We start from the raw sequence: 25,266 nt of genomic DNA on the forward strand, positions 1-25,266 counted from the left end.
CATCGCCTTCCCATTGCACCGCGTTTAAGTCGGAGACGGGAAAGGCTGAAGACGGCTTTCCCGTCCAAAGACTAATTAAAGCCCTGAAGTGGCCAATCAGTAGCGACTTAAGGGCCTCTTCCCAAAACTGCTGAAATTAAACCAGAGACAGTGGGGTGGCCTCTGCTGCACTGGGAGGTCACCCAGTAAAACAAGGCGACATCCGCATGGTCTTGGGGGTCTGGGAGCCTCCTCCGTGAGCAATCTGTGGCCCACGGAGGGCCTCGGCAGCAAAGATGTACCTCCGGTAAAACCAATCCCCCCCCCACCGCCCTCATCGCCCACCCACACTCCGAACCATCGCGGGGCCTGCCGGACTGGCTCCAGTGACCCTGCCTCACTCAGCTCTGGTCTGGGGCTCCAGCACTGGCTCAGGTCCCAGGCCTTCTGTAGTACCGGCAGTGGCCATTGCCTCCAATGGCGCTGCTGATACTTCTGAGCTTTTTTTTATTTCCAAAATATACTTTATTCATAAAAAACTGTAAAAAGTACATTACAAAAGAGTTTAAAACAGCACCAAGTCAACAATATAAAGAGTGCAAAGGAGATCAGTTTCCTTCAATACAGGAATGAGTTGCCTCACAGCCCTTCCATTTCATTTTACATGCCATGTATATTTTACAGCAAACCCATATTTTCCCGATACAGCCCGAGGGGTTTTCCATGGATCCAGCCCCTCAATTCACCTTGATAGGGGTACCTTACACAGTGGTCTTTCCCCACTGAGCCTTTGCCTCGGCTGTCCCAAGCTTTAGTGCGCCCCTCAGCACGTAGTCCTGGACCTTGGAAGATGCCAGTCTGCAACATTCAGTCGTGGACAACTCTTTGCGCTGGAAGACCAGTATGTTTCGGGCAGACTAAAGGGCGTCTTTCACCGAATTGATAGTCCTCCAGCAGCAGTTGATGTTTATCTCGGTGTGCATCCTTGGAAACAGCCCGTAGAGCACAGACTCCTGTGTTACAGAGCTGCTTGGGATGAATCTCGACAAAAACCACTGCATCTATTTCCAAACCTGCTTTGCAAAGACACATTCCACAAGGAGGTGGGCAACCGTCTCTTCCCTACCACAGCCACCGCGGGGGCATTGCGCGGAGGGGGTGAGACTTTGGGCATGCAGGAAGGATCTGACGGGGAGGGCTCATCTCACCACCAGCCAAGCTACATCTTGGTGCTTGTTTGAAAGTTCTGGTGATGAGGCAGTCCGCCAATTGACTTTGGCAGTCTGCTCGGGGAACCATCCGACCAGATCCACCATCTCCTTTTCCCATAGGGCCTTCAGGACATTTTGTGCAGACCACTGCCTGATGGATCGGTGGTCAAAGGTGTTTTTCCGCAGAAACTTTTCCACGAAGGATAGGTGGTACGGCACGGTCCAACTGCATGGAGCGTTCCACGGTAATGTGACCAGGCCCATCCTTCGCAACACTGGGGACAGATAGAACCTCAGCACGTACTGACACTTGGAGTTTGCATATTGGGGGTCGACGCACAGCTTGATGCAGCCGCACACGAAGGTGGTCATCAGGATGAGGGCGACGTTGGGTATATTTTTCCCGCCCTTATCAAGAGGTTTGAACATCGTGTCCCTCCAGACCCGGTCCATTTTGGATCCCCAAATGAAGCGGAAAATGGCTCAGGTGACCGTCACAGCGCAGGAGTGGGGTATGGGCCAGACCTGCGCCACGTACAGCAACAACGCGTGCGCCTCGCATCTGATGACCAGGTTCTTACCCACAAGGGAGAGAGATCGCTGCCCCCACATGCTCAGCTTATGGTGTATCCTGGCTACTCGCTCCTTCCAGGTTTTGGTGCATGCCCCGGCCCTTCCGAACCATATCCCCAACACCTTCAGGTAGTCTGACCTGGCGGTGAAGGGGACAAAGGATCGGTCAGCCCAGTTCCCAAAGAACATAGCCTCATTCTTGCCGTTGTTAACTTTGGCTCCCGAGGCCAGTTCCAACTGCTCATCAGTCTGCGAACGGACAGCGGATCCGAGCAGAAGACGGCGACATCATCCATGTACAGGGAGGTTTTAACCAGAGTGCCTCCACTGCCTGGGATTGTCACCCCTCTTATGCTCGCATCTTTCCTAATAGACTCAGCAAAGGGTTCAATATAGCAAACAAACAAGACAGGGGAGAGAGGACAGCCATGTCTGACTCCAGATTAGATCAGGAAACTTTCTGATTCCCACCCATTGATTGAGACTGCGCTACTGATGTTTGTGTAGAGCAGTTTGATCCAATTGCAGATTCCCTCCCAAACCCAATTTTGGAATGCACGTCCATCATGTAGGTGTGCGATATCCTGTCAAAAGCCTTTTCCTGGTCCAGGCTGATGAAGCAGGTGTCCACCCTCCTGTCCCGTACATAGGCGATTGTATCCCTGAGTAGCGCGAGACTATCAGAGATCTTCCTGCCGGGTATAATGCAGGTCTGGTCAGGGTGAATCACCAACTCCAGAGAAGACTTGACTCGGCTGGCTATGACTTTGGACAGAATCTTGTAGGCAATATTAAGCAGTGAGATGGGCCACCAATTTCTGATTTCCGCCCTCTCCCCCTTCCGCTTGTAGATGAGGGTGATGATGCCTTTCCTCATGGATTCTGACATGCTGCCGGCCAGGAGCATACTCTCGTATACTTCCAGCAGGTCTGGGCCGAATACAACTCAACCGGTAAGCCATCACTTCCGAGACTTTTACTCGTCTCGAAGGATTTGACAGCCTTTGTCAGCTCGTCCAGGGTTAACGGCTTGTCCAGTCTCTCCCTCATGCTGTCACCTAAAACCTCTGTGATAGATGACAGGAAGGACTGGGAGGCTCTGCTGTCTGTGGGCTTTGCGTCATACAGCCGAGCATAAAAGGATTTGCTGATCCTGAGTATGTCGGACTGTGAAGACGTTACCAAGCCATCCTCTTCCTTCAGGCTGCTGATCACAGAGCTCTCTCTGTGTACCTTTTGGAAGAAGTAACGCGAGCACGTCTCATCCTGCTCAATGGAGCGGACTCTGGACCGGAAGATGATCTTGGAGGCCTCCGTGGCAAAGAGCGAGGCCTGCTTGCTCTTCACCTCATTGAGGTCATCCTCAACTCGACCCCCATCGACTGCAGCTGGAGCAGATTTTGCATACTTTTCTGGAGTCAGGACATTTCCCTCTGTCTCTCTCTTCCCCTCTGAACACCTTTGAATATAAAGAACCTCTTGATGTTCTCCTTGATCGTCTCCCACCAGTGAACTGGAGACTCAAAGAGGGGTTTCACAGTCCTCCAACCTTTGTAATCCTATTTGAGTTCCTCAATGTTCTCGGGGGTTAGCAGTGGAGCATTGAGTTTCCATGTCTCCCTGCCAACCCGCTGGTCATCCTGTAAGTGACAGTCGGCCAGTAAGAGACAATGGTCGGAGAAGAACACCGGCTTGACGTCAGTGGATCTGACCGTGACAGCACGGGACACAAACAGGAAGTCAATCCTGGAACGGGTAGACCCGTCCAATCTTGACCAGGTATATCTACGCTGCGCTCTGTCTGCAGGTTTGCTGAAGAAGTCGTGCAGCTTGGCATCTTTTACTGTTTCTATTAGGAATCTGGACGTAGCGTCCAGTTTGCGGTCATCAATGCCGGATTGTCCAGCTGCATCGATGATGCAGTTGAAGTCACTGCCTAGAATGACTGGCCTGGACATCGCCAGCAGCAGTTGGAGCTGCTGGAAGACGGTCAACCGCTCGCTGCTTTGAACCGGGGTGTACACGTTGATCAACCAGAGCGGATCATTGTTGTACATTACATCTGCTATGAGGAGGCGGCTGCCCACCACCTCCTTAACCTCGGAGATGGTGAAGTTACCTCCCCGCAGCAGAATACCCAGGCCGGAGGAACAGGAATCATTTCCCTCTGACCAGATCGATGGCCCGTGGGACCACCATCTCAACCATTGCCTGTAGGTGCTGAGGTGTGGTATTCCACACTCCTGCAGAAACAATGGGTCAGCTTTGTCCTTGGCGAGGTAGTCCAAAGTTGAAACACAGCGCGTAGTGCATTTAATGCTATGCATGTTAATTGATGCAATCCTTCTACCCATTTTTAAGTTAGTTGTTGCTTCCCACACCATTTGTCCTTGCTAGACCCAGTTCTTTGGTATGTTCCTGTATTCCCATGGTGTACACAAGCTGTTTCACGTTCGTTGGGCTCAGAAACCCCTCCTGGTTTCTCATGCAGGGTTTGTTCCGCTGGGGTGACATCGGGGTGGGGGCGGGGGGGGGGGTGGGTCTTGTACACAGCAAGGATTGGGCTGTCCTCTGCTGTTGTTTCCTCCTCGAAAACATCACTGCTCCCGGCTTCCCGGAGCTGGAGTACGCCAGAGGTGTCGTTGCTCTCGGTGTCCTGGAGCTTGGATGCGCTGGGCATGTCGCTAGGTTCGGCGCTTTGGGTTTGAGGCGCGCTGGGCCCATCACAACTTTCAGTGCCCAGCGGGGCTTCATCTTCCAGCTCCTTTGAGTTCTGCCACTTCTGTTGTCGGTGCCGTTGTTCCAACACTTCCTCGTCCAGTGAAGAGGATCTGCTGTAGTCTGTCTCAGACGGTAGCCTCCTCTTGCCACTGGTTTGGGTGGTGACCTGTTCTCCTTTAGGCAGATTTTTCTTTCTGGTTTTCTTTTGTACCACTTGCCACTGATCTGTTTGTCCATCAGCTGCCTCCTCCTCCATTGATTCTGTCTGCAGAGGTGGGGTTTCCAGGCACAGGGTAGGTGTTGCGTCACTGGTTTCAGCTGCCACCCCTTTCTTCCCCTTCTCAGGTAGACTTTCCTTGCTGTGGAGAGGGTTGCTTGTCTCCTTCCCAGCACCAGACGCATTCATTGTTCCTTCTCCCGGCCTTTCCTCGGGCCTTGCTGCCTCAGCATAGCTGAGGCAATGTTTGGGGCAGGTTTTGTAGTGGTGGCCTGCCTCACCGCACAGGTTGCAACACTTACTCTGCTTACAGTCCTTGGTCTGATGACCTTCCTTCCTGCAATTCTTATAGACAACTGTACTGCAGTTAGCTGCCACGTGACCAGATTTGCCATAGGTGCGACAAACTCTGGGCTGCCCTGCATAGACTAAGAAGCCTCGACCTCCCCCGATAGCGAAGCTGGAGGGAGGGTGGATGATGGCTCCGTTGGCATCGACCTTCAAGGTTATCTTGACCTGCCGCTTACTTGTCCAAATCCCAAACAGGTCCCTGACATCAGTGCTGCTGCCGACCACCTCGACGTACCTGGCTAGGATGGTGAGTACATCCACGACAGGAACATGGGGGTTATAAAGGTGAATAGTCACCACCCGGTCACATTGTGACGGCAGCGTGAAAAGCGACTCCACTGTGAGAATGGACAGCGGCGCCTGGTTTCCCTTCTCCTTGAACACCTTCAGGAACTTGATGCATCCCGCCACGTTCTGAAAACGTCACATCGAAATATCCACTGCTGGGGAAGTCCTGCAGGCAGAAGATGTCCATAGCGTGGAATCCACAGCAATCAATGAGGATTCTCTTGATGAAGAAGGTATGGTCAACCGGTGCACCTCCTTCCTTATCCTTCACAACCACCCGAACAGTGTTGCGCACTCCCTGGCCTGAAGCCCTAGAATTGGTTATAGCCATTTTGCTCAAAAAATACCCAGGACAGGATCATTGTTTCTCCCCTGCCCGGCCACACTTGGAATATTGCGTAAAATTCTGGTCGCCACACTACCAGAAGGATGTGGAATCTTTGGAGAGGGTACAGAAGAGGTTTACCAGAATGTTGCCTGGGCTGGAGGGTATTAGCTATGAGGAGAGGTTGGATAAACGCGGATTGTTTTTACTGGAACGACGGAGGTGGAGGGGCGACATGATAGAGGTTTACAAAGTTATGAGTGGCATGGACAGAGTGGATAGTCAGAAGCTTTTTCCCAGGGTGAAAAAGTCAGTTATTAGGGGACATAGGTTTAAGGTTCGAGGGGCAAAGTTTAGAGGGGATGTGCGAGGCAAATTTTTTACACAGAGGGTGGTGAGTGCCTGGAACTTGCTGCTGGGCCAGGTGGTGGAAGCAGGTACGATAGCGATGTTTAAGAGGCATCTTGACAAATACAGGAATAGGATGGGAATAGAGGGATACGGTCCCCGGAAGTGCAGAAGGTTTTAGTTTAGGCAGGAATCAAGATCAGCGCAGGCTTGGAGGGCCGAATGGCCTGTTCCTGTGCTGTACTGTTCTTTGTTCTAAATGCAGTACAAATCCAATCTGGCCAATTACTGCCCATCAGTCTACTCTTAATCATCAACAAAAAGTGCATGGGAACAACAGGAATTCAGAGCCTCACCTGGTATAAGGAAGCAATGAGTTAGCAGGAGGTTAGTGGTGGGTCCAGACAGTAGCCATTGCATACACTAGCTTGGCTTGGCAGAGAGGTTGGAACACCATGGGCAGTGGTAGTCCGGAGCAAGGACAAACTTGCCAGCAGAGCAGAGCATACCGCTTGAGTGCCATCTCAGAATTGGCACTTGTATGAATAAAGTGCTGGGGATGGGGAAGGGTAGTGAGAGAGGCCCTGGAAACTGAATTCAACTATCTACCATGGGTCCCATTGACTCAGCCTTCAAAACCAGCAGTCCTCTGATTGGCAGGATCCCCATCCTTAAAAGGTGTCAAGTGCCTGAGCGCTGTTGAATTGTGTGGGGCTCACTTCGTCTTTTCAGCTTGGCACTGGGAGCGCCACCGGCACGACTAAATTCAGCCCCAACGGTCCTAAACTCATTCACTTTGGCCTGAAGTCCCTCTATTTGCTCAGTCACAGCAATATGCAGATTGTATTTGTTGCAGGGTCAACACTCCAATCACTGTAGCATATCACAGTCTTTACACAAAAAGGAGCCAGAAAGCATGAATCTGAACATTGTAAAATCAAATCTAGCAGGGTGTTTTTTTTTTCTCTGGTAAAGCAGTTGCAAGTTACAGCTAATGCAATTACTAAAGGGTTATTCAGTTTTTTACTCTTATGAGATATCTGCTCCATTTAGCTTCCTGCATGTCTATTTTGTATATACCTGTATTTTTCATGCTGGGCACAAAAATTGATTCAATTAAATTTTATTCCTTTTTTTGCTCAAGAGAGACACAACAAAGCACCATATAAATGTGAGCTCTTTCTTAATTTCTCTTAGGAATTTAACTGGTATTAATTTTGACGGGGAGGCAATAACTGAGTATCATTTTGCCATATTTTGCAATGAAGACATAGCTTAAAAATAAACAATTCATTAATCAACTCTTCAGATAACGAGTCAATAATTAAAATAAACTTACCAAACTCCTTGGGCACTGTGATGGAGTACAAACATGTCTGGCCACTTGTATAATTGTGAGGATAATTAGGTGAAAGAACCACTCCTTGAGATCCAGTGTGCTGTCCTCCACATGGAGCTAAAAAGTGAAGAAATAAATAAATATAATTACTGAACAGCAGGTATAAGGTGTAACTGAGAAGAAACATGTTCCATTACATTGTGTCATTAAACACTAGTAGCTCTCCCGCCTCAGTAGGTATATGGGTTCAAGCTGTCTTTCAGATGATTTGTTGATTCGAGGCTCCATCTGCCCACACAGGTGGACATGGAAGATCCCAGAGCACTATTAAAGAAGAGAAAGGAAGTTCTACTGGTTTCCTGGCCAACATTTATACATTCCAACGTGGTGAACTAAAAAATTAAAAGATAGTATCAAACTTAAAGAAAAAGCATAGAATTGTGCAAAGCAGGCCAGAAGATTGGACTGAATATAAAAAAGTAGCAAAGAACGACTAAAAGATTATTAAGGAAGGAAAAATTAGAGTACGAGAGAAAGCTGGTAAAAAATATAAAGACAGGAAATAAGAGTTTCTATAGATATTTTAAAAAGAGTAAACAAAGTGAGTGTTGGTCCTATAGAAAGTGAGTCTGGAGAATTAATAAAGGAAAATAAGGAGATGAATTGAATGGGTGTTTTGCATCGGTCTTCACCATAGAGGGTACAAGTAACGTTCCAGAAATAGCTGTAAATCAGGAAATGGAAGGGAGGGAGGAACTCAAGAAAATTACAATCACCAGGGAAGTGGTAATGAGAAAATTATCGGCGCTGTGGGCTGACAAGTCCCCAGGTCCTGATGGATGTCATCCTCGGGTCTTAAGAGAAGTGGCTAGTGAGATAGTTGATGCGCTAGTTTTGATTTTCCAAAATTCTCGGGATTCGGGGAAGGTTCCATTAGATTGGAAGATAGCCAATGTAACTCCTTTACTCAAAAAGGGAGGGAGACAGAAAGCAGGAAACTACAGGCGAGTTAGCTTAACACCTGTCATAGGGAAAATGTTGGTAGCTATTATTAAAGACGTTACAGCAGGGCACTTAGAAAAATTCAAGGTAATCAAGCAGAGTCAACATGGTTTTGTGAAAGAGAAATGTTTAACCAATTTATTGATGTCACTCCCTCAGCGACATCATCCGAAAGCACCAACCAGTGGAGAGTTTCCCTCTGATTCCCATTGACTTCAATTTTGCTGGGGTTCGCTCCTTGATGCCACACTTTGTCAAATGCTGCCTGGATGTCAAGGGCAATCAACTCTGGAATTCAGCTCTTTCGTCCATGTTTGAACCAAGACTGTAATAAAGCATGGAGCTCAGTGGTCCTAGCGGAACACAAGCTGGTCGTTAGTGAACAGGTTGTTGCTGAGTAAGTGCCACTTGATAGCACTATCGACGACACCTTCCATCACTTTGCTGATGATTGGGAGTAGACTGATGGCCAGTAATTGGCCGGATTGGATTTGTACTGCATTTGTGGACTGGACATACCTGGGCAACCTTCCACATTGTTGGGAAGATGCCTGTGTCGGAGCTGTACTGGAACAGCTTGCTAAGGGGACGCTTAGTCTGGAGCACATGTCTACAGTACTACAGCCCAAATGTTATCAGGGCTCATAGACTTTACTGTATCTGTTGCCTTCAACCATTTCTTGATATCATGTGGAGTAAGTCGAATTGTCTGAAGACTGGCATCTATGATGGTGGGGACATCAGGAGGAGGCTGAGATGGATCCCCATTCAGCACGTCTGACTAAAGATGGTTGCAAATGCTGCAGTCTTGTCTTTTGAACTGATGTGCTGGGCTCCGCAATCATTGAAGAGGGGGATGTTAGTTGCTTGATTGTCCACAACCATTCATGGATATAGCAGGATGGCAGTGCTTTGATCAGATCTGTTGGTTGTGGCTCACTTAGCTATAGCATGCTGCTTTCGCTGTTTTGGATGCATGAGGTCCTATGTTGTAGCTTCACCAGGTTGGCACCTCATTTTTAGGTATGCCTGGTGCTGCTCTTGGCATGCTCTCCTGCTCTCCTCATTGAACCAGAGCTGGTCCCCCGGCTTGATGGTAATGATAGAGCGGGGGATATGCTGGATCACGAGGTTACAGATTGTGGTTGAAAACAATTCTGTTGCTGCTATGGCCCCACTCGCCTTACGGATGCCCAGTTTTGAGCTGCTAGATCTGCTCTGAGTCTATCCCATTTAGCACAGTGGTAGTGCCATGTAACATGAAGGAGGGTGTCCTCAATGTGAAGATGGGACTTTGTCTCCACAAGGACTGTACGGTGGTCACTCCTACCAACACTGTCATGGACAAATGCATCTGCAACTGGTAGATTTGTGAGGATGAGTTCAAGTCAGTTTTTTCCCTCTTGTTGGTTCCCTTACCACCTGCAGGCCCAGTCTGGCAGATATGTCCTTTAGGACTCAGTCAGCTCAATCAGTAGTGGTGCTACCCAGCTACTTTTGATGATGGGCAGAAGGTGATAATCAGCAAGAGGTTTCCTTGCCCGTGTTTGACCTGATGACATGAAACTTCATGGGGTCCAGATTCAACGTTGAGGACTTCCAGGGCCACTCTCTCCTGACAGTATACCACTATGCTGAAATAGTCATAAAGTTATACAGCACAGAAACAGGCCCTTTGGCCCATCTTGTCCGTGCCTCTGGTGAGTCCGTCCTGCCAGTGGGACAGCACATACCCAGGTATGGTGATGGAGGAGTCTGGGACATTGACTGTAAGGTATGATTCAGTGCGTATGACTATGTCAGGCTGTTGCTTGACTCGTCTATAGGACAGCTCTCCCAATTTCAGCAGAAGTTCCCAGATGTTAGTGAGAGGACGTTGCAGGGTCGAATGAGCAGGGTGTGCCTTTGCCATTTCCGGTGCCTAGGTCAGTGCCGAATGGTCCATCTGGTTTCATTCTTATTTGACTTTTCCATAGTGGTTTGATACAGCTGAGTGGTTTGCTAGTCTAATTTGGAGGGCATTTAAGAGTCAACCACATTGTTGTGGGTTTGGAGTCGCATGCAGGCCAGACCAGGTAAGGATGACAGATTTCCTCCCTTGGTGGGCTCTAGTGAACCAGATTGTTTTTTTTACAACAATCCATTAGTTTCATGATCAGAAATAATGAGACAAGCATTTTATTCCAGAACTATTAATTATTGAAATTTAAATTCCTCCAGCTGCCATGTTGCGATTTGAACACATGTCACCAGAGGATGAATTCAGCCCTCTGAATTACCAGTGCAGTAAACATTAACACTACGCTACTGCCCCCTGCTCAATCTTCCCTGATAGTTGCTGTCAATTTAATATTTTTGCATTAAATCTGGGGCCTTAACGAGGCCAAGGCACAAAACTAACAGAGGCACTACAGCACACAAAATGTTATCAGACCACAGAGTTGCAGCCTGGAAGGAAATGGATACAGAGTCTGCTAACCCAATTCTGTCAACCTCTGTATCCATGGTGTACCTCCCCCTCCAGGTGTACAGCACCATAGACTGTGGCCCATAGAGGCTTAAAACTCTCCAGCTACAATGTCAAAGATTGTGGGCATGAAATTCATTGTCAAAACGCCACTGGAGTGGCAATATGGAGGCCTAGAGCCACTTTGCTGGGGCACAATGTGCCACCATCCGCTTCCTAAGCTGCTCACACGGCATTCGGTCAGGAAAATGGTTCATGTGGGGGCATTCCCAGCATGCACCGGAAGGCTGTGACCGACAGCCTGAGGGCCAATACAAAGCCTAATTTGGAGCACCCAGGTCCAAATGTACGTCACTCATAAAACAACAAGCGTGAAGCTGGAAGATGGGCCCTGCTCTAGCGTTCCTTAAAGAGGCAGGCAACCAACTTGCAGGTAAGGTAACTTTTAAGAACTTCTGCTGCTGCAGACTGTCTGGAAGTACTCTGGAGTGGTTTTGGAGGTATTGTGGTGAGTTTCGGGAATTGTCAGAGAGTGTTGCTGCATCCTCGGGAAAAACATAGGTGAGCTGTCCACACATAGGCTGCAACAGATATCGAGCAGCAGGTGCAATGTTTCTGGGTCTACAGCATGACAGGGAGCTGGATCAAGAATGTGAAGAGAGCAAGTTCTGCACAATGCCTTCAGCTAAGTTGGAGCCAGACTTCTTCCATGCTCCTTAACAGTAACAGGATGCTGTCTGGCAGGCCATCCAATGCACCCAGCATCTCGGTGTGTATGCTCATTCAACATTCTCCTGTATGCCACCCCATCGAGGTCCTTATCTGAGTCCTCTGCAGTAGAACTCGTACATGACCTCACCCTCCAGTGACCTGGCAAACAAACCATCCTTGGCCTGGCTGCAGCTCACTTGTGCCCGGATGACTCACCATGTGCTGATGCCAACTCTGTACTTTCCTCCAGGGTATGTGCAGTGCCAGTCTGAGATTTTGACTGCAAGCATGAGATCAAGTGACAGGGCCTCCTCATCAGTGCTGTGCTGTTGCTGTATCTCCTCCTCCATGGGCTCCTGTGAGTGGGCAGGCGGCAGTTCTTGGGTGTCTGAAAGCAGGAAATCAGAAGGAGAAGGTTGGTGTGAGGGAAGGAGGAGTGAGCGGGCAATCAAGAGGTCGATGGTCACACGATCATCAGCTTGCTCATCATGCCAGAAAGCAGGATGTGGGTGTGCTAGGAGTTGAGAAGTGGCAAAAGGCAGGAACATGTCGTCATCCTTAATGTTCTGAGCCATGTAGGATGAGCCGAGATCGGTCGCTGCTGGCCCCATGATGTGGAGAACCATCTCCTCTGTAGGGCTCTTGAGATGCAGGCATCCTTGTCCCCCCAGCGGTTCTGCTCTGCTCCCTTCTATTGTGTACCACCTTCTTCTGCAAGAGAAAGGGAAGAGTGTCATTCATTGTGTAAAACTGTGGTTGGGTGATGTGCCTGCCACAGCTGAATAGCTGGAGGCATATGCAGTCAGTGAGTGGTGGGTGAGAGGCTGGCAGCATTGGTAGGTGTATGAGAGTGAGTTGTAGTATCTAGATGTTAGGTGTGTGTCCTGAGTGCCTGGGACGGCTGCTGGGTAAGTGATGGGGGTGTGGTGGATTGTGCAGCATGAGAGGTGGGTAGGAGATGTCATGTGAACATGCATTCACTGACCTTTGTCAGCCACGTGAGGTCATTAGACTTCTTGTGGCTCTGCTGCCAGGATCTCAGTTCCAGATGCCAGGAGTTGACCTCCCTGGCCACCTTCCCCCACTGCCTTCTGAGAGTGGCCCTTGAGGGCCTCCTACCCCTCTGTGGGACCATGGCGTCTCTCCTCCTGCCCAGCTCCATCACTAATGCCTCTAGTGCCTCATCTGTCACTCTTGAACTCTCTCTCTGCCCTGGTGTTCAATTTTCCATCATTTAAATTTGAATATTATTCAGTGCAGCTTCCCTTTAAGAGACAGCCTGCCTTTAAGAAGAACAGGATTGCTGCACCACATGGTATCTACACAACACTGTTTGGCTACCCTGCTGAGTGCAGAAGCAGGGGGAAGCGCGAAGAAGAATAGCACCACAGGACCTGATCACCTACACAATACAATCAGGCAGATGTGATGTGTGTGCCAAACTTTACATGCTACCCACCTCGTTTGTAACCGGCACAGGCAGTCACAATTTGTGACCCCTGCATGCAAAGATTGGGACACATGAATTTCTGGACCTAAGTTCAAAACAAGAAATATAGACTTTATGAATAATATCTCTCAACCATTACAATCATTATTGTCACCTTTACTCCGTGCTGTGATAGAAAATGTGCCAGCGAACATGTCTCCAGTTCACAGATGAATCAATGATTGCCATGTCAATAGGTCATGAGATATTTGGAACTGATAAAATGCATCCATGCTTCGTAACTTTATGTTATGGCTTCATGGCTATTTGTGCTAGCCAAAGATATGAAAATGAAGAACACTGCAGTTGCTGTCTCTTGCTTTCTCCATGTATATCAGTCAGTAATTCTTGATTTTTAGGTTGATTGTTATAGAATGTCAAATAAAGCGATGTCAGACTAATCAGAAAGTAAATGTTATGAACTCTGGACTTTGTAACATGATTATGTATTAAAAACTGATTTTTAACAAGTTTAAGATGGAGTCTGGAAGATCAGGTGACCTCACATCCACTAGGACATGAGAGAACACAGATCAAAGACTTTTCGTGAAAAAACAGAGACTACAGGGGTAACACCTGAAGAACAATGGGTTTCACCCTCCCAGACTTTCAGCTTGTAAACAAGGAGTCTGTGCTTCTGAAGATGCAAATGTACCAAGCAGCGGTTAACACCTGGGAACAATGGAAGGCCCAGGTGGCTCTGTGAAAGCAGACCTCTGCACTTTGCCTATTGAAACAGGCTAATAAGCTATTGACTTTTGAGTCCAGATAAATTTAACAGATTTTCTGAAGGCAGGCAGGCTGTCAGAAGGAAACCCAGCGGTTTCAGCCTCAGAGAAGGCTGTAAGGAAAACAACCAGCGGTGGCGGCCTCGAGAGCGAGAGAGGGAACACTGTTCTCAGAAGCCTGAAACTGCAAAAGGTTGCGAAGACTGGAACCTGTTTTGCAAGTTGCAATTCATGGAGAAATAAAAGCCCAACAGACCATATTCACAGATGTCCATTTTGAAAGTGCTCGGACAACTGAGTGAAGAGGACATTGATTTTTGAAAAGGTCTGGGTGATCCAACCTATTGCAACTGGGAGAGGTTTTTGGGACTTTTAACTGCAAAGATTTTGACATCAAAGAGGACTGTGCAACATGTATGTGTGGTGTGAGGTTTCCAAGTATTTTAATAAGTAAAGAAAATATTATTTCTTTGTACTATGGAATATCAACTACTTACAAAGTACTATTTAGTTAACAGGGATTTCTTTTAGTTTAGTTGTTATAATAAGTCTTAAAAAGTGAAATCTTGTCATGTAATTCTTTAAATTGGACTGGGGGCTCATATCTCGTATTTTAACGTTAACCATCTCACGAAAGTCATAACAGTAAAGGCTACTCTGATACATAACAAATGAGTTCACAATACTTTTCACAGACTGTAAATAATTCTCATCTGTCAAAAACAAGGCATCTGCAATTTCAGATTACCCACAGAGGAATACTCAACAAAGATTTTATGCAGTGCTCTGTTAAAAAGAAATCCTGCATTCAGTAAGTATTTGAATTCTAATGGGCCTTAACAAATAATTGCAGACAAGAAGACTAACCTCTAAAATAATCTTCACCCATCAAATAAAAAGGCATTTGCAATTTCGGAAAAGTCCACTAAGGACTATACACAGCCCATCTCCCTCAATCACTTGATGAAAGCTGCCATAAAGTATCATAAAGGACATGAACGGAAACTGACACTCAATTTCTATAGGGAAAATTACAGTTACTGTGCTGCAGATATACAGAAAAATAGATGCTTGGGAATGTAATTGTTTTTCTTGATGAACACTAAGAATTGCAAACATTAATTTTATTTTAATTGTTGTCTCCATAGCTTTCAGTGTTTTCTTATTTCTAATTTTTTTTAAACTTTTAGTTGTGGTATTGTATCACTGATTAACAAAACATTGTCATACATTCGTGATAAAGTTCACAAATCATCTAATATCATGGGTGAAATTTTATCACCCCCACCGCCCCAGCTGGCAGGCTAGGAGGCATGGGGGGCCAAAATGCCAGGGAGCCGCTTTGGGATGCTCCGCAATGCAGTCCCGCTGCCAGGCCATTTTCCCCATTCCTTTTGAATAGGAGCCTCTTGCTCCAGAACTGGTCCCAATGTCCCAAGAACTGAAACCCTCCCTCCTGCTTCATGCCTCAGGCCACGCATTGATCCTTCCTATCTTCCTCTCTCTGCTCTTGCTAGCGCGTGGCACTGGCAGTAATCCAGAGGTTACTAACGTCGAGGTCATACTTGCTAACTTCCTCTATAGCTCCTGAAAATCTGACTGTAGGACCTTTATACCTGTCCTCGCTATGTTGTTGGTACTGATGTGTATCACAACTTCTGGCTCACTCCCTTCGCCTGCAGAATAAGATGCACCCTTTCCATGATTTCCTTTACCCTGGCACCAGGGAGGCAACACATCATGCAGCCTCATGCTGACAGTTACAGAAGTGCCTGTCTGTCACCCTAACTATGAAATCTCCTACAACAACTGCATTTTTACACTTTGCTGTTCCCTCCTGTACAGTTTCTTGCCCATTGGTGCCATGGTTTGGACTGCACTCCTTCAAGGTATCATCATTCCCAGCAGTCTCCAAAGCTGAGTACTAGTTTGAGAGTGGCACACACCCTGAAAACTCCTGCACTTCCTGCTTCTTCCTACTCTTCCAGATGGCCACCCATCGACTATCCTGAAATCTCACTGCTTGTGGGATGACCACCTCCTGGAATGTTTGATCCAGGAAGCTGTCCTGTTCCCTGATGCTCCACAGTGACTGCAGGTGCCCGTCATGCTTGGAAATCCTGAGCTCAAGCTCACGCAGTTTGGGTTCTGCCAGGGCCACTCAACTCCTGACCTCATTACAACCTTAGGCCAAATATGGACAAAAGTGCTGAATTCCGGAGGTGAGGTGAGAGTGATTGCCCTTGATATCAAGGCATAATTTGGCTGAGCTTGGCATCAAGGAGCGCTAGCCAAATTGAAGTCAATGGGAATCACGTGAAAAACTCTCCACTGGTTGGAGTCATACCTAGCATAAAGGAAGATGGTTGTGGTTGTTGGAGGTCAATCATCTCAGCTCCTGGACATCACTGCAGGGGTTCCTCAGAGTAGTGTCCTAGGCCCAACCATCTTCAGCTGCTTCATCAGTTACCTTCCCTCCATCATAAGGTCAGAAGTAAGGATGTTTACTGATGATTGTATGACGTTCAGTACCATTTGTAACTCATCAGATACTGAAGCAGTCCGTGTCCATATGTGGCATAACCTTGACAACATTCAGGCTTGGGCTGATAAGTGACAAGTAACATTTGCCCCACACAAGTGCCAGACAATGACGATCTCCAACAGGAGAGAATCTAACCATTTCCCCTTGACATCCGGCATTACCATTGCTGAATCCCCCACTATCAACATCCTGCGGTTTACCATTGTAATGAAAGTGCTTCTATTTTTTTAAATTTTGTTTGAGGATTTGTATTTTAGAATTATGGACATTGGGAAAATTGAAAAGATCCCATTGATGTATTTTTTTTTAAACAAGGGTCACTGAGAGGTCCTGTTTGAAAAGAACCTTTACTGGAAGTCACCTGTCTTAAGCTCAATAAACATTGGAAACTTTGGTGACTTGGGGAAGATGTTTACAAGAGAAGTGATATGACAAGGTTTATGATGGTCAGGAGGTCGCTTTTGGGATATTGCTTTGACTTTCTGGTTGGGTGTGGACTGTTTTGAGTTAGTTGGAGATCAACCTACTAAGAGAGAAATACCCAGCTTGCCTCCTTCCTCCTGTCTCTGTGAAACCTGCATATCAAGTGTGATATCTGAAACCCCTGATGCTGCATTGCCCCTGGAAAGCCTGCCAAGATTAATTCTCGACACTGCCTGAAAAGAACTGCTTGAGAAAAGATCCCAGTGACCCGTCTACATGTACTCAGATGCCAGGCTGTATGCCATTTTGGAACACAACATATCTCGTCCTTTTGCATCAAGAATTAACAAGTATTTGGCTAAAGATTTTTTTTGTCTTTTTTGCCATGTAGTGTTAGAAACTACAATATCAAAGCTCAATTACTCTCTAAGCATTATGTGATACTTCAATCCCACCTCCCCACATTAAATTCCTACTTGTAACAGTCCCTAATAGCATACATGTTAGTCATCAGCTTCTTTGTGATTTTATTTCTATGTATAGGGGTTGAGTTTAGAGTAGAAGATATACACATTTATGCACACATATAGGCCCCAAAACTACTGGGAAATTATGGCTAGTTCCTGGTGCCCATCATTATTAGTGTGTAAATAGCCCAGCAATCTGTGACAAATAGATATGCCATGAGTCTGACTCGATACAAATTGGTCAGCAATTTGTGCTGCTCTGCAGTAGACCTCACAAGTACAGAAAAAAAATTACCGTCTCACCTCTATATTGTGTTTCATGAAATTGCTGAATTTGAGCTGTCAATACACATTAATTTCACCACAGACATTATGGGCTGACAATTTATGTCATAAGAACCCTGCTAATGGCATGATTTGTGGCCTTGACATAACAATCAATCTTGAAGGCTCTGAAAGGGAACAACAAAACTGTGGAGTCTCACTATCACAGGTAAATTGTTGATAGAGGTTTTTTAAAATTAAACTGTAATTTTTTTTGAAAAAATCCTACCTCTCCTTTGTTTATTTTTCTCTCTTTATTTCTTGTCCTCTCTTTATTTCTCTTTATGTGTCAAATTTGGCTCTAATTCACCCTATTTCCTTCTTTGTTGGTTGCTATATTTCTTTCTTTATCCTTAAATGCCATTGGTTAAAGAGATAGATGCCCTGTTAACCTCACCGTGCTGTTAACAATGTGTATTTTCAGCAATTCATGACATAAGAATAATACAATTTGAGGGGTGAGGTAAAAAAATCAATTCCCAGTACTCGCTGTGAGATGTCCTGTTCTAGCAATTTTTGAGCAAATTATCGATGAGGGCAAGAGAGACCAATGCGATGGGAATCACCATGATCCATAAAGAAGTAAAAGCAATGACTATGTGATGCCAAGGTGGCATTTTAAAAAGCCTCCCGATTGTAGGAGGAAGGAAGAACTGAGGGAAATCACCAGTTCCATAGCTTTGAGTTGTGAACATAGGAACATTAGGAACAGGAGGAGTCCATTTAGCCCTTCAAGCATGCTACACCATTCAATTGAATCATGGCTGATCTGCATCTCAATTCCATTTTCCCACCTGTACTCCATATTCCTTGAGACCCTTACCAAAAAGCCCTATCTATCTGAGTCTTGAAAGATCCAATTGTCCCAGCAATCATACCTTTTTGGGCGAGAGTTCCAGATTTCTATTATCTTTTGTGTGAAAAACTACTCCATGATTTTCTTTCCTGAACGGCCTAGCTATAATTCTAAGATTATGTCCCCTTTTCTTGCAATATTTCTTAGACATGTGAAAAACATGAGGAAATTGAAAGAAGCAAGACATTCACTACTCCAAATGGCACAATGGGATCATAATGCGGTCATTCAACCACTACACTGCAAGTTGTTAATGTTCCCTGTAGACTCTCAGGGAGCATTAGCTTGGAGAAAGATTGGTTCAATCTCCAGCCATGGTGCCTCAAGCACTGGGCCTCCCACCTCCACTCCTTCTCCAGATCATCCATGATAATCAAGAATAAGGGAATATGCAGTGGATTGGCTATTAAAATGCATTCACCTTCAGAATTCATAGAAAGATGTGGAGGTCCTGAAATTAATTACCTTCAGGCACTCACAGAACACTGGATTGCATAATGGGCAAGAAAAGTCTGACAAAACTGAGAGATTAGAAATTTCTATGATCATTGTGAAACATTGTGTATCAAGATATGGTATCTTTGTCCACTCAATTAAAAACTGTGTTTGTACATTACCATTGCAAGAAGGAAGAGCTCTATTCCAGACTGGCTTTCCATCATCTCCAATGATGCACATGATTGTAGCAAGGTTTGCTAATTGGTAGCCAGGATCACAATGATAGGTGACTGTGGAACTGAGTTTAAAATCCAAGCCAATGCGTGTGCCATTCATTATGTTTCCAGGGTCAAAACAAGCTTCTCGTGGTTTCTCTGCAATAACAAAGGAATAAAGTAAAATATGACAAAAGGGAACAATTTCAATGAAATGGGGATAAGCAAACTATGGAAAAGTGGAAATTTATGGATCATGGAGGAATTGGTCACTGATACTTTGTTGCATGGACAAGAGTTAAAAAGATAACAGAGAGTGCAGGTTCGACTCCCAATGCTCTGTTAACTAACCTTAGCCAGGACTGCAGTTAAGAAGGTGAAATATTAATCAGGATTCCCATTCCTGACTGTAGTCCAGTGGCTCAATTGAGGACAGGATCAGGCTCGGCCCTTCGTAATCAAATATATCCCACTGGTATTCACTGTATTGGCTCACACATGAAAAATGGTTATTTGAGTAAGTCAAAAAGTGGCTGCTGGCGCCTGTGCACGTTTATACCAGCAACAGTGAGGGAAGAAGGGAAAACAGTTGGCACTTTGCAGAAGAAGCTTGCAAGGTTTAGATCTGTTCGGACATCTGAATCCCAACTGCATTTTAGCAGTGATTTAACAAATGGCAGGAATATCACACAGTCACAACTAAAGTGCAAAAGCACAGGCTAACTTTTGATATTCAAGAAACTTCGAGATATTTCACTTACCCCGCACCCCGCCCCCACCCCGGCTTTCTTCCAAGTGGCTTCCTACTGAATCACTGCCATGAATGCAGGAAAATACACATGGCCTTAAGACTCCCTCCATCACAGTCACACTATGACCAGTCAACAAAGCAGTATGAGAGCTGCTTGAGATGACTCTTAAATTGATTTTCTCTCCCTCTCTGTCAAGGGGTGCCTGAACAATAAATCACTGTGCAATGGTAGGTGTGAAACCGGATCAAACACTTCCGCAGAGCAACTAGTTACAGAGGTTCACATTGCACTGTACTACTATGTTGCTGATTTAGAAAAATATTAATTCAAATCCAAACACACGCAGTGGATACACAATGGATAAAATTTGCAGCTGGTTTATTTTACATGGATTACAAGTTAACCACAAAAATCTGATTACTAAGTAAATGTCACTTCATTGTGTTTATTTTTAGCACAGTTTCAGGATCTAAAGATGGTTGAGCATTTAAACGCTATTAACCAGATAGTGAGGAAATTAGTACCTTTATAATCAATGGCAAATCCCGCCATGCTGACAGAGGCATCGCTACGAAAGGCCAGGAAAAGGCTATTACCACTGCTCTCTATTCTCTCGGGCGACTGTGATCCTTGAAAGCTGCCAATTAAAGGACTGTTGGAATCTTCCCCTTCATAGATATGAAGAAAATCATAGCTGGGCTCCATATGGAAACTAAAACAAAATAAATAAGATCAAAAGGAGGCAAGGCAGAACTGACTTTGATGTAGTTCAAAATAAAAGTAGGACTGTTAAAATTAGTAGGTAGTGTAGCTTTACAGCAGCACATAGATTGTAATTCTGCTGCATGATATTTAACGGAAAAAGATTTTTTTTCTGGCTGGGAATTACCTTTTAAATATCAGTGCTATGACATAGTCCGGACTGACTTTAATTCTCCAGTCACATTCTTTCCCGTGAGGATAAGGTTGAGGGTAGTTAGGCGATAAAATGACACCCGCAGGGCCTGTCAGATTTCCTCCGCAGGCAGCTGTCACAACAAGAAATAAAACAGAAAATTAAACAGTCTTCAGCATACTCAAACTAAAGAAACACTGATGGGGATACTGAAGAGTCGCTTGTTTACTCTCAAACAATAGGAAATTACTTCCAGCGTGCTCTGTGGCATTGGCCAAAAGACTGCTCAAAAGGGCAACCTTGGTAGCAGAGCACAAGGGATTACCTGAGGGCTTCAAGTCAACTGGGTCTCTGTTATTTCTTGTATTTCTAATACTTCAAGGATAGTTTTTTTTACATGCGCGGCTGAAACGCTGCCACTTTAAAGTTATTCCCTTACTTAGGGGTGCCTGCAGGCACTGATGCAAGTGAAATACATTAAGCAATTATGCCTTACTTATGCAATCAAGAGTTCTATCTGCCAATAGTGGTTCCAAAGCAGCTTCTTATGATGTGCTTTCCCTGGTTCTGCAGCACTCCAGATTGTACAGGAACTCAGAGTGCACAGTACAGACAGTAGGGTTTGAATTTTCCCTGTCACCGGGTGGCGGAAACAGAGGCGAGAAGGCTGGTAAAATAGCGGACAGCCATGTTAGAATGGCACCCTGATACTGTCCCACTGCCGGGGATGTTTCCCAGCAGCAGGCCTGGAGGCAGGCAGCCGATTAGCAGATTAAAGGCCCCTCTACATCCTCATGAGGTTCTGTCAGTCCCTTGGTCCAAAATTGCCCCTGAACTATTTTCCGTTAATGGAGATGACTTTATTTTAGTCACTGATTATTTCTCCACATTTCCAGTTGTCAGACAAGTCAAAGACACTTCAAGCGCATTTGTCACAGACACATTGAGTGCCATAGTCAGTCTACTTGGTGCACGTGTACAAATCAGCTCTGACAATGGGCCGCAGTATATGGGCAAGTCTTTCAGGGATATGCGTGACAAATGGGGCGTAAATCATGTGACGTCCTCACCACAGATCTAATGGTCCTGCTGAGCAAATGATTTTGTCAAATCACTTATCCTGAAGTGTAGGATGATGAAACAAGATTTTGTATTGCCATGCTCCACCTCAGAGCTACACCTATGGGTATTCCATCACCAGCAGAGATCATATTTGGCAGACAAGTGTGGATGGCTCTGCCAAGCTATCATCTGTCCAAATTCTCCAAGATGCAGGAGACACTGTTCGAAAAACAAGGGAGAATGGAGGTGGTGCATGACCAACACGCAGGGCTGGAACCTTGCTGAGACCCTTGCTGTTTGTAGTGTACATTAATGATTTAGACGTGAATATAGGAGATATGATCAGTAAGTTCGCAGATGACATGAAAATTGGTGGTGTGGTAAATAGTGAGGAGGAAATCCTTAAATTACAGTGAGATAGAGATGGGCTGGTATGATGGGCGGAGCAATGGCAAATGGAATTTAATCCTGAAAAGTGTGAGGTAATACATTTTGGGAGGACTAACAAGGCAAGGGAATACACAATGGATGGTAGGACCCTAGAAAGTACAGAAGGACCTTGGTGTACTTGCCCATAGATCACTGAAGGCAGCAGCACAGGTAGATAAGGTGGTTAGGAAGGCATATGAGATACTTGCCTTTATTAGCAGAGACATAGAATATAAGAGCAGGAAGGTTATGATGGAGCTATATAAAACACTAGTTAGGCCACAGGTGGAGTATTGTGTACAGTTCTGGTCACCACACTATAGGAAGAACGTGATTGCACTGGAGAGGGTGCAGAGGAGATTCACCAGGATGTTGCCTGGACTGGAGCATTTCAGCTATGAAGAGAGACTGAAAAGGCTAGAGTTGTTTTCCGTGGAACAGAGAAGGCTGAGGGGGGATATGATTGAGGTGTATAAGATTATGAGGGGCATTGATAGGTTAGATAGGAAGAAACTTTTTCCCTTAGCGGAGGGGTCAAGAACCAGAGGGCATAGATTTAGGGTAAGGGGCAGGAGGTTTAGGGGGGATTTGAGGAAAAATATTTCACCCAGAGGGTGGTTGGAATCTGGAATGCACTGCCTGAAGAGGTGGTGGAGGCAGGAACCCTCACAAAATTTAAGTATTTAGATGAGTACTTGAAATGCCATAGAATACAAGGCAATGGGCCAAGTGCAGGAATATGGGATTAGAATAGTTAGGTGCTGGATGGCTGGAACAGACATGATGGGCTGAAGGGCCTGTTTCTGTGCTGATTATTACTCTACACTTAGGACAAAGGGTCAGGGTCATATACCCCACAATGAGAAAATGGTTACCCGCAGAGGTAACTAAAGTATGCAGTGAGCCTAGGTCCTACACGATTACAACATCTAGCAGTGTGGTGTTGAGAAGGAACCAAAGCCAATTAAAAGAAGTGTGCAATACTCCAATTGCACACAGTGGACTCAAAAAAACATACTCCGATGATAAGGGTGTGACAGAACAACAGGACAACAATCAATACATTGACATCATGCCTGCAAACCAAGAACAACCAAGGGTGAAATCCACATCCCTAGAAGGTTATACCATAACCAGATCTGGAAGAGTTGTCAAACCACCGAAATGATATATGAACTGGAATTTTACGCCCCCCCCCTCCCTCCAAAGAGCGGGCTGGTGGTTGTGGAGGGCGGGGTGCAAAATGGAGTCGGAGGCTCGGGAGGCCCTTCCTGACCCACTCCTGCATCCGCCGCCAATTTACGGGGCAGTGGCAGCGGAAACTGGTCCGCCCGCCCCAGGCCAATCAATGCCCTTAAGTGGCCAATTAACGGCAATTTAAGGGCCTCCGCCCACTGCCATGGGGATTTTACTGTTTACTACAGGCCTCTCCTGAGAAAAGCTGCCTGATAGAAGTAGGCGGCCTTCTGATGGCATGCAGGGGGAGTCCTCCTGATCGGGCAAACTGTGCCCGAAGGAGGTCTGCCCCCGATGCCCCAACCACCCACAATGTCTAACATGCCCCCTGCCCCCCCATCAACACCCCTTGCCTCCCCAATCACCGATCACCCCAGCAAGGCACCAAAAACTCACCTCTTTTCCAGGGCTGTCCTAGCTCTTCATCTTGAAGCAGTGGCTACCGCTCCTGGTGGTGCTGCTGGGGCAAAGAGCTTCCAGCCCGCTGATTGGCCGTCAGCTCCATTAGGCGGGACTTGCTGTCTCAATGAGGTGGAAGTCCTGCCTAAGGCCAATTAAGGGCCTGGGGACCATAAAATCCGGTCTGGTTCCCCAGGACCAGCAGAGGCGGGAACACTACTGACCTTTTGGTCAGTGGACGGCTCCTGTCCTGCAAGCGTAAAATTCTGGCCATGGGCTCTTAAGTTCAATACTTGCAAATTTTATAATATATATCCCATATAACTAGTTTTGATGTTATCTAATTGTCTGTGTTTCCTAATTGTCGCAAATGAGACTTATCTTTGGAAAGAAAGGAGACCTTTAAGACTGATATCTCTTTAAGATCCTACTATGCTAATGAGCTCAGTACCAAGATGTTGTCATATGACTACAAGCCAGAATCACTCTGCAACTGTAACACCTCGAGGAAGGTTCTGTAAATAGTTTGCTATGGACTGCAATAGACCCGTTTGAGATCTTCAGCAAAACTGGGCTCCACTCATCTCATTTATGTTGCATCAGATAACATAAAGAACTCATTACAATCATAATCTCCCAATGAGTCTACATCAGCAGCTTGATAAGTGATATGATTCATCATTTCTATGACTGAGCAAGGTCAGTAATATTTAACTCAGGGCTGTGATGAGGGCGGACAGGAAAAAAGGAAATGCAGGCTTCCCGGATGTCCTGCAGGAACTAGAAAAGATGACAGTTAAGTAGGAGATTGTGGTGGGGAGGTGTGGGGTGGGGGGGGTGGGGGCGGTGGTAGTGGGGGAGTTGGAGAGCACAGGGTAGGGATGGTGGGGGTAGTTGGGTATCAGGGGTGGGAGGGATCGGAGATTGGGGGGCATCATGAAGGTAGTCGGGGATCGGGGTAATGGGAAGGAGTTGGAGATCATGTGGAGGAGATCGCCGAGAGTCGGGATGGAGATCGCAAAGGTGTTGTAGGGGCAGTCAGGGATCGAGGGTGAGAGCAGTAGTAAATCATGGGGGGATCGTCGGGGTAGACAAGGATCGGGGGTGAGAGGAGTTGGAAATCACAGGGGGATCGTGGGATAGACAGGTATCAGGGGTGTGAGGACTCAGAGATCGTGATGTCAGGTGTCAGCCAATCACAGTGTGTGTAAAGAGCTTTGCATGTTGAGCTGAGAGAAAACTCTCTTGCTCCTTGTGGCCTGGAAGCATTGTGGTAAATGCACTTAAATTATGGATCCAGTTCTTTCTGCCCCATTTTTCTTGCTGGCATTCCACAGCTCCAGGAAACCCGGCCAGAATGGGATGTAAATAAGTCCTGTTAAAATGGAGGCACACAGCCTTCTTAAAAGATTTTATGGACTGACCTGCCTCCTGAGAACAGATTGGTCGCTGACACCCTGCCCCATCTCTGTTAAA

The 25,266-nt window shown here is 46.2% G+C and overlaps 1 protein-coding gene across 3 annotated transcripts in view; it reads right to left on the bottom strand.

The window, feature by feature from the left end:
- LOC137355859 (CUB and sushi domain-containing protein 1-like) overlaps positions 1 to 25,266 on the bottom strand; it is a 1,186,508-nt gene that overhangs the window by 570,102 nt on the left and 591,140 nt on the right. For all 3 annotated transcript variants that reach the window (XM_068021465.1, XM_068021474.1, XM_068021456.1), the window contains exons 23-26: positions 20,659 to 20,797; positions 20,294 to 20,481; positions 18,982 to 19,176; positions 7,353 to 7,469 (exon numbers count right to left, since the gene is read on the bottom strand). In XM_068021465.1, coding sequence (XP_067877566.1) covers positions 7,353 to 7,469; positions 18,982 to 19,176; positions 20,294 to 20,481; positions 20,659 to 20,797 — 639 coding nt within the window. The remainder of the gene's footprint in view (positions 1 to 7,352; positions 7,470 to 18,981; positions 19,177 to 20,293; positions 20,482 to 20,658; positions 20,798 to 25,266) is intronic.

This window comes from Heterodontus francisci, chromosome 3, assembly GCF_036365525.1.
Source record: "Heterodontus francisci isolate sHetFra1 chromosome 3, sHetFra1.hap1, whole genome shotgun sequence".
Lineage (NCBI taxonomy): Eukaryota > Metazoa > Chordata > Chondrichthyes > Heterodontiformes > Heterodontidae > Heterodontus > Heterodontus francisci.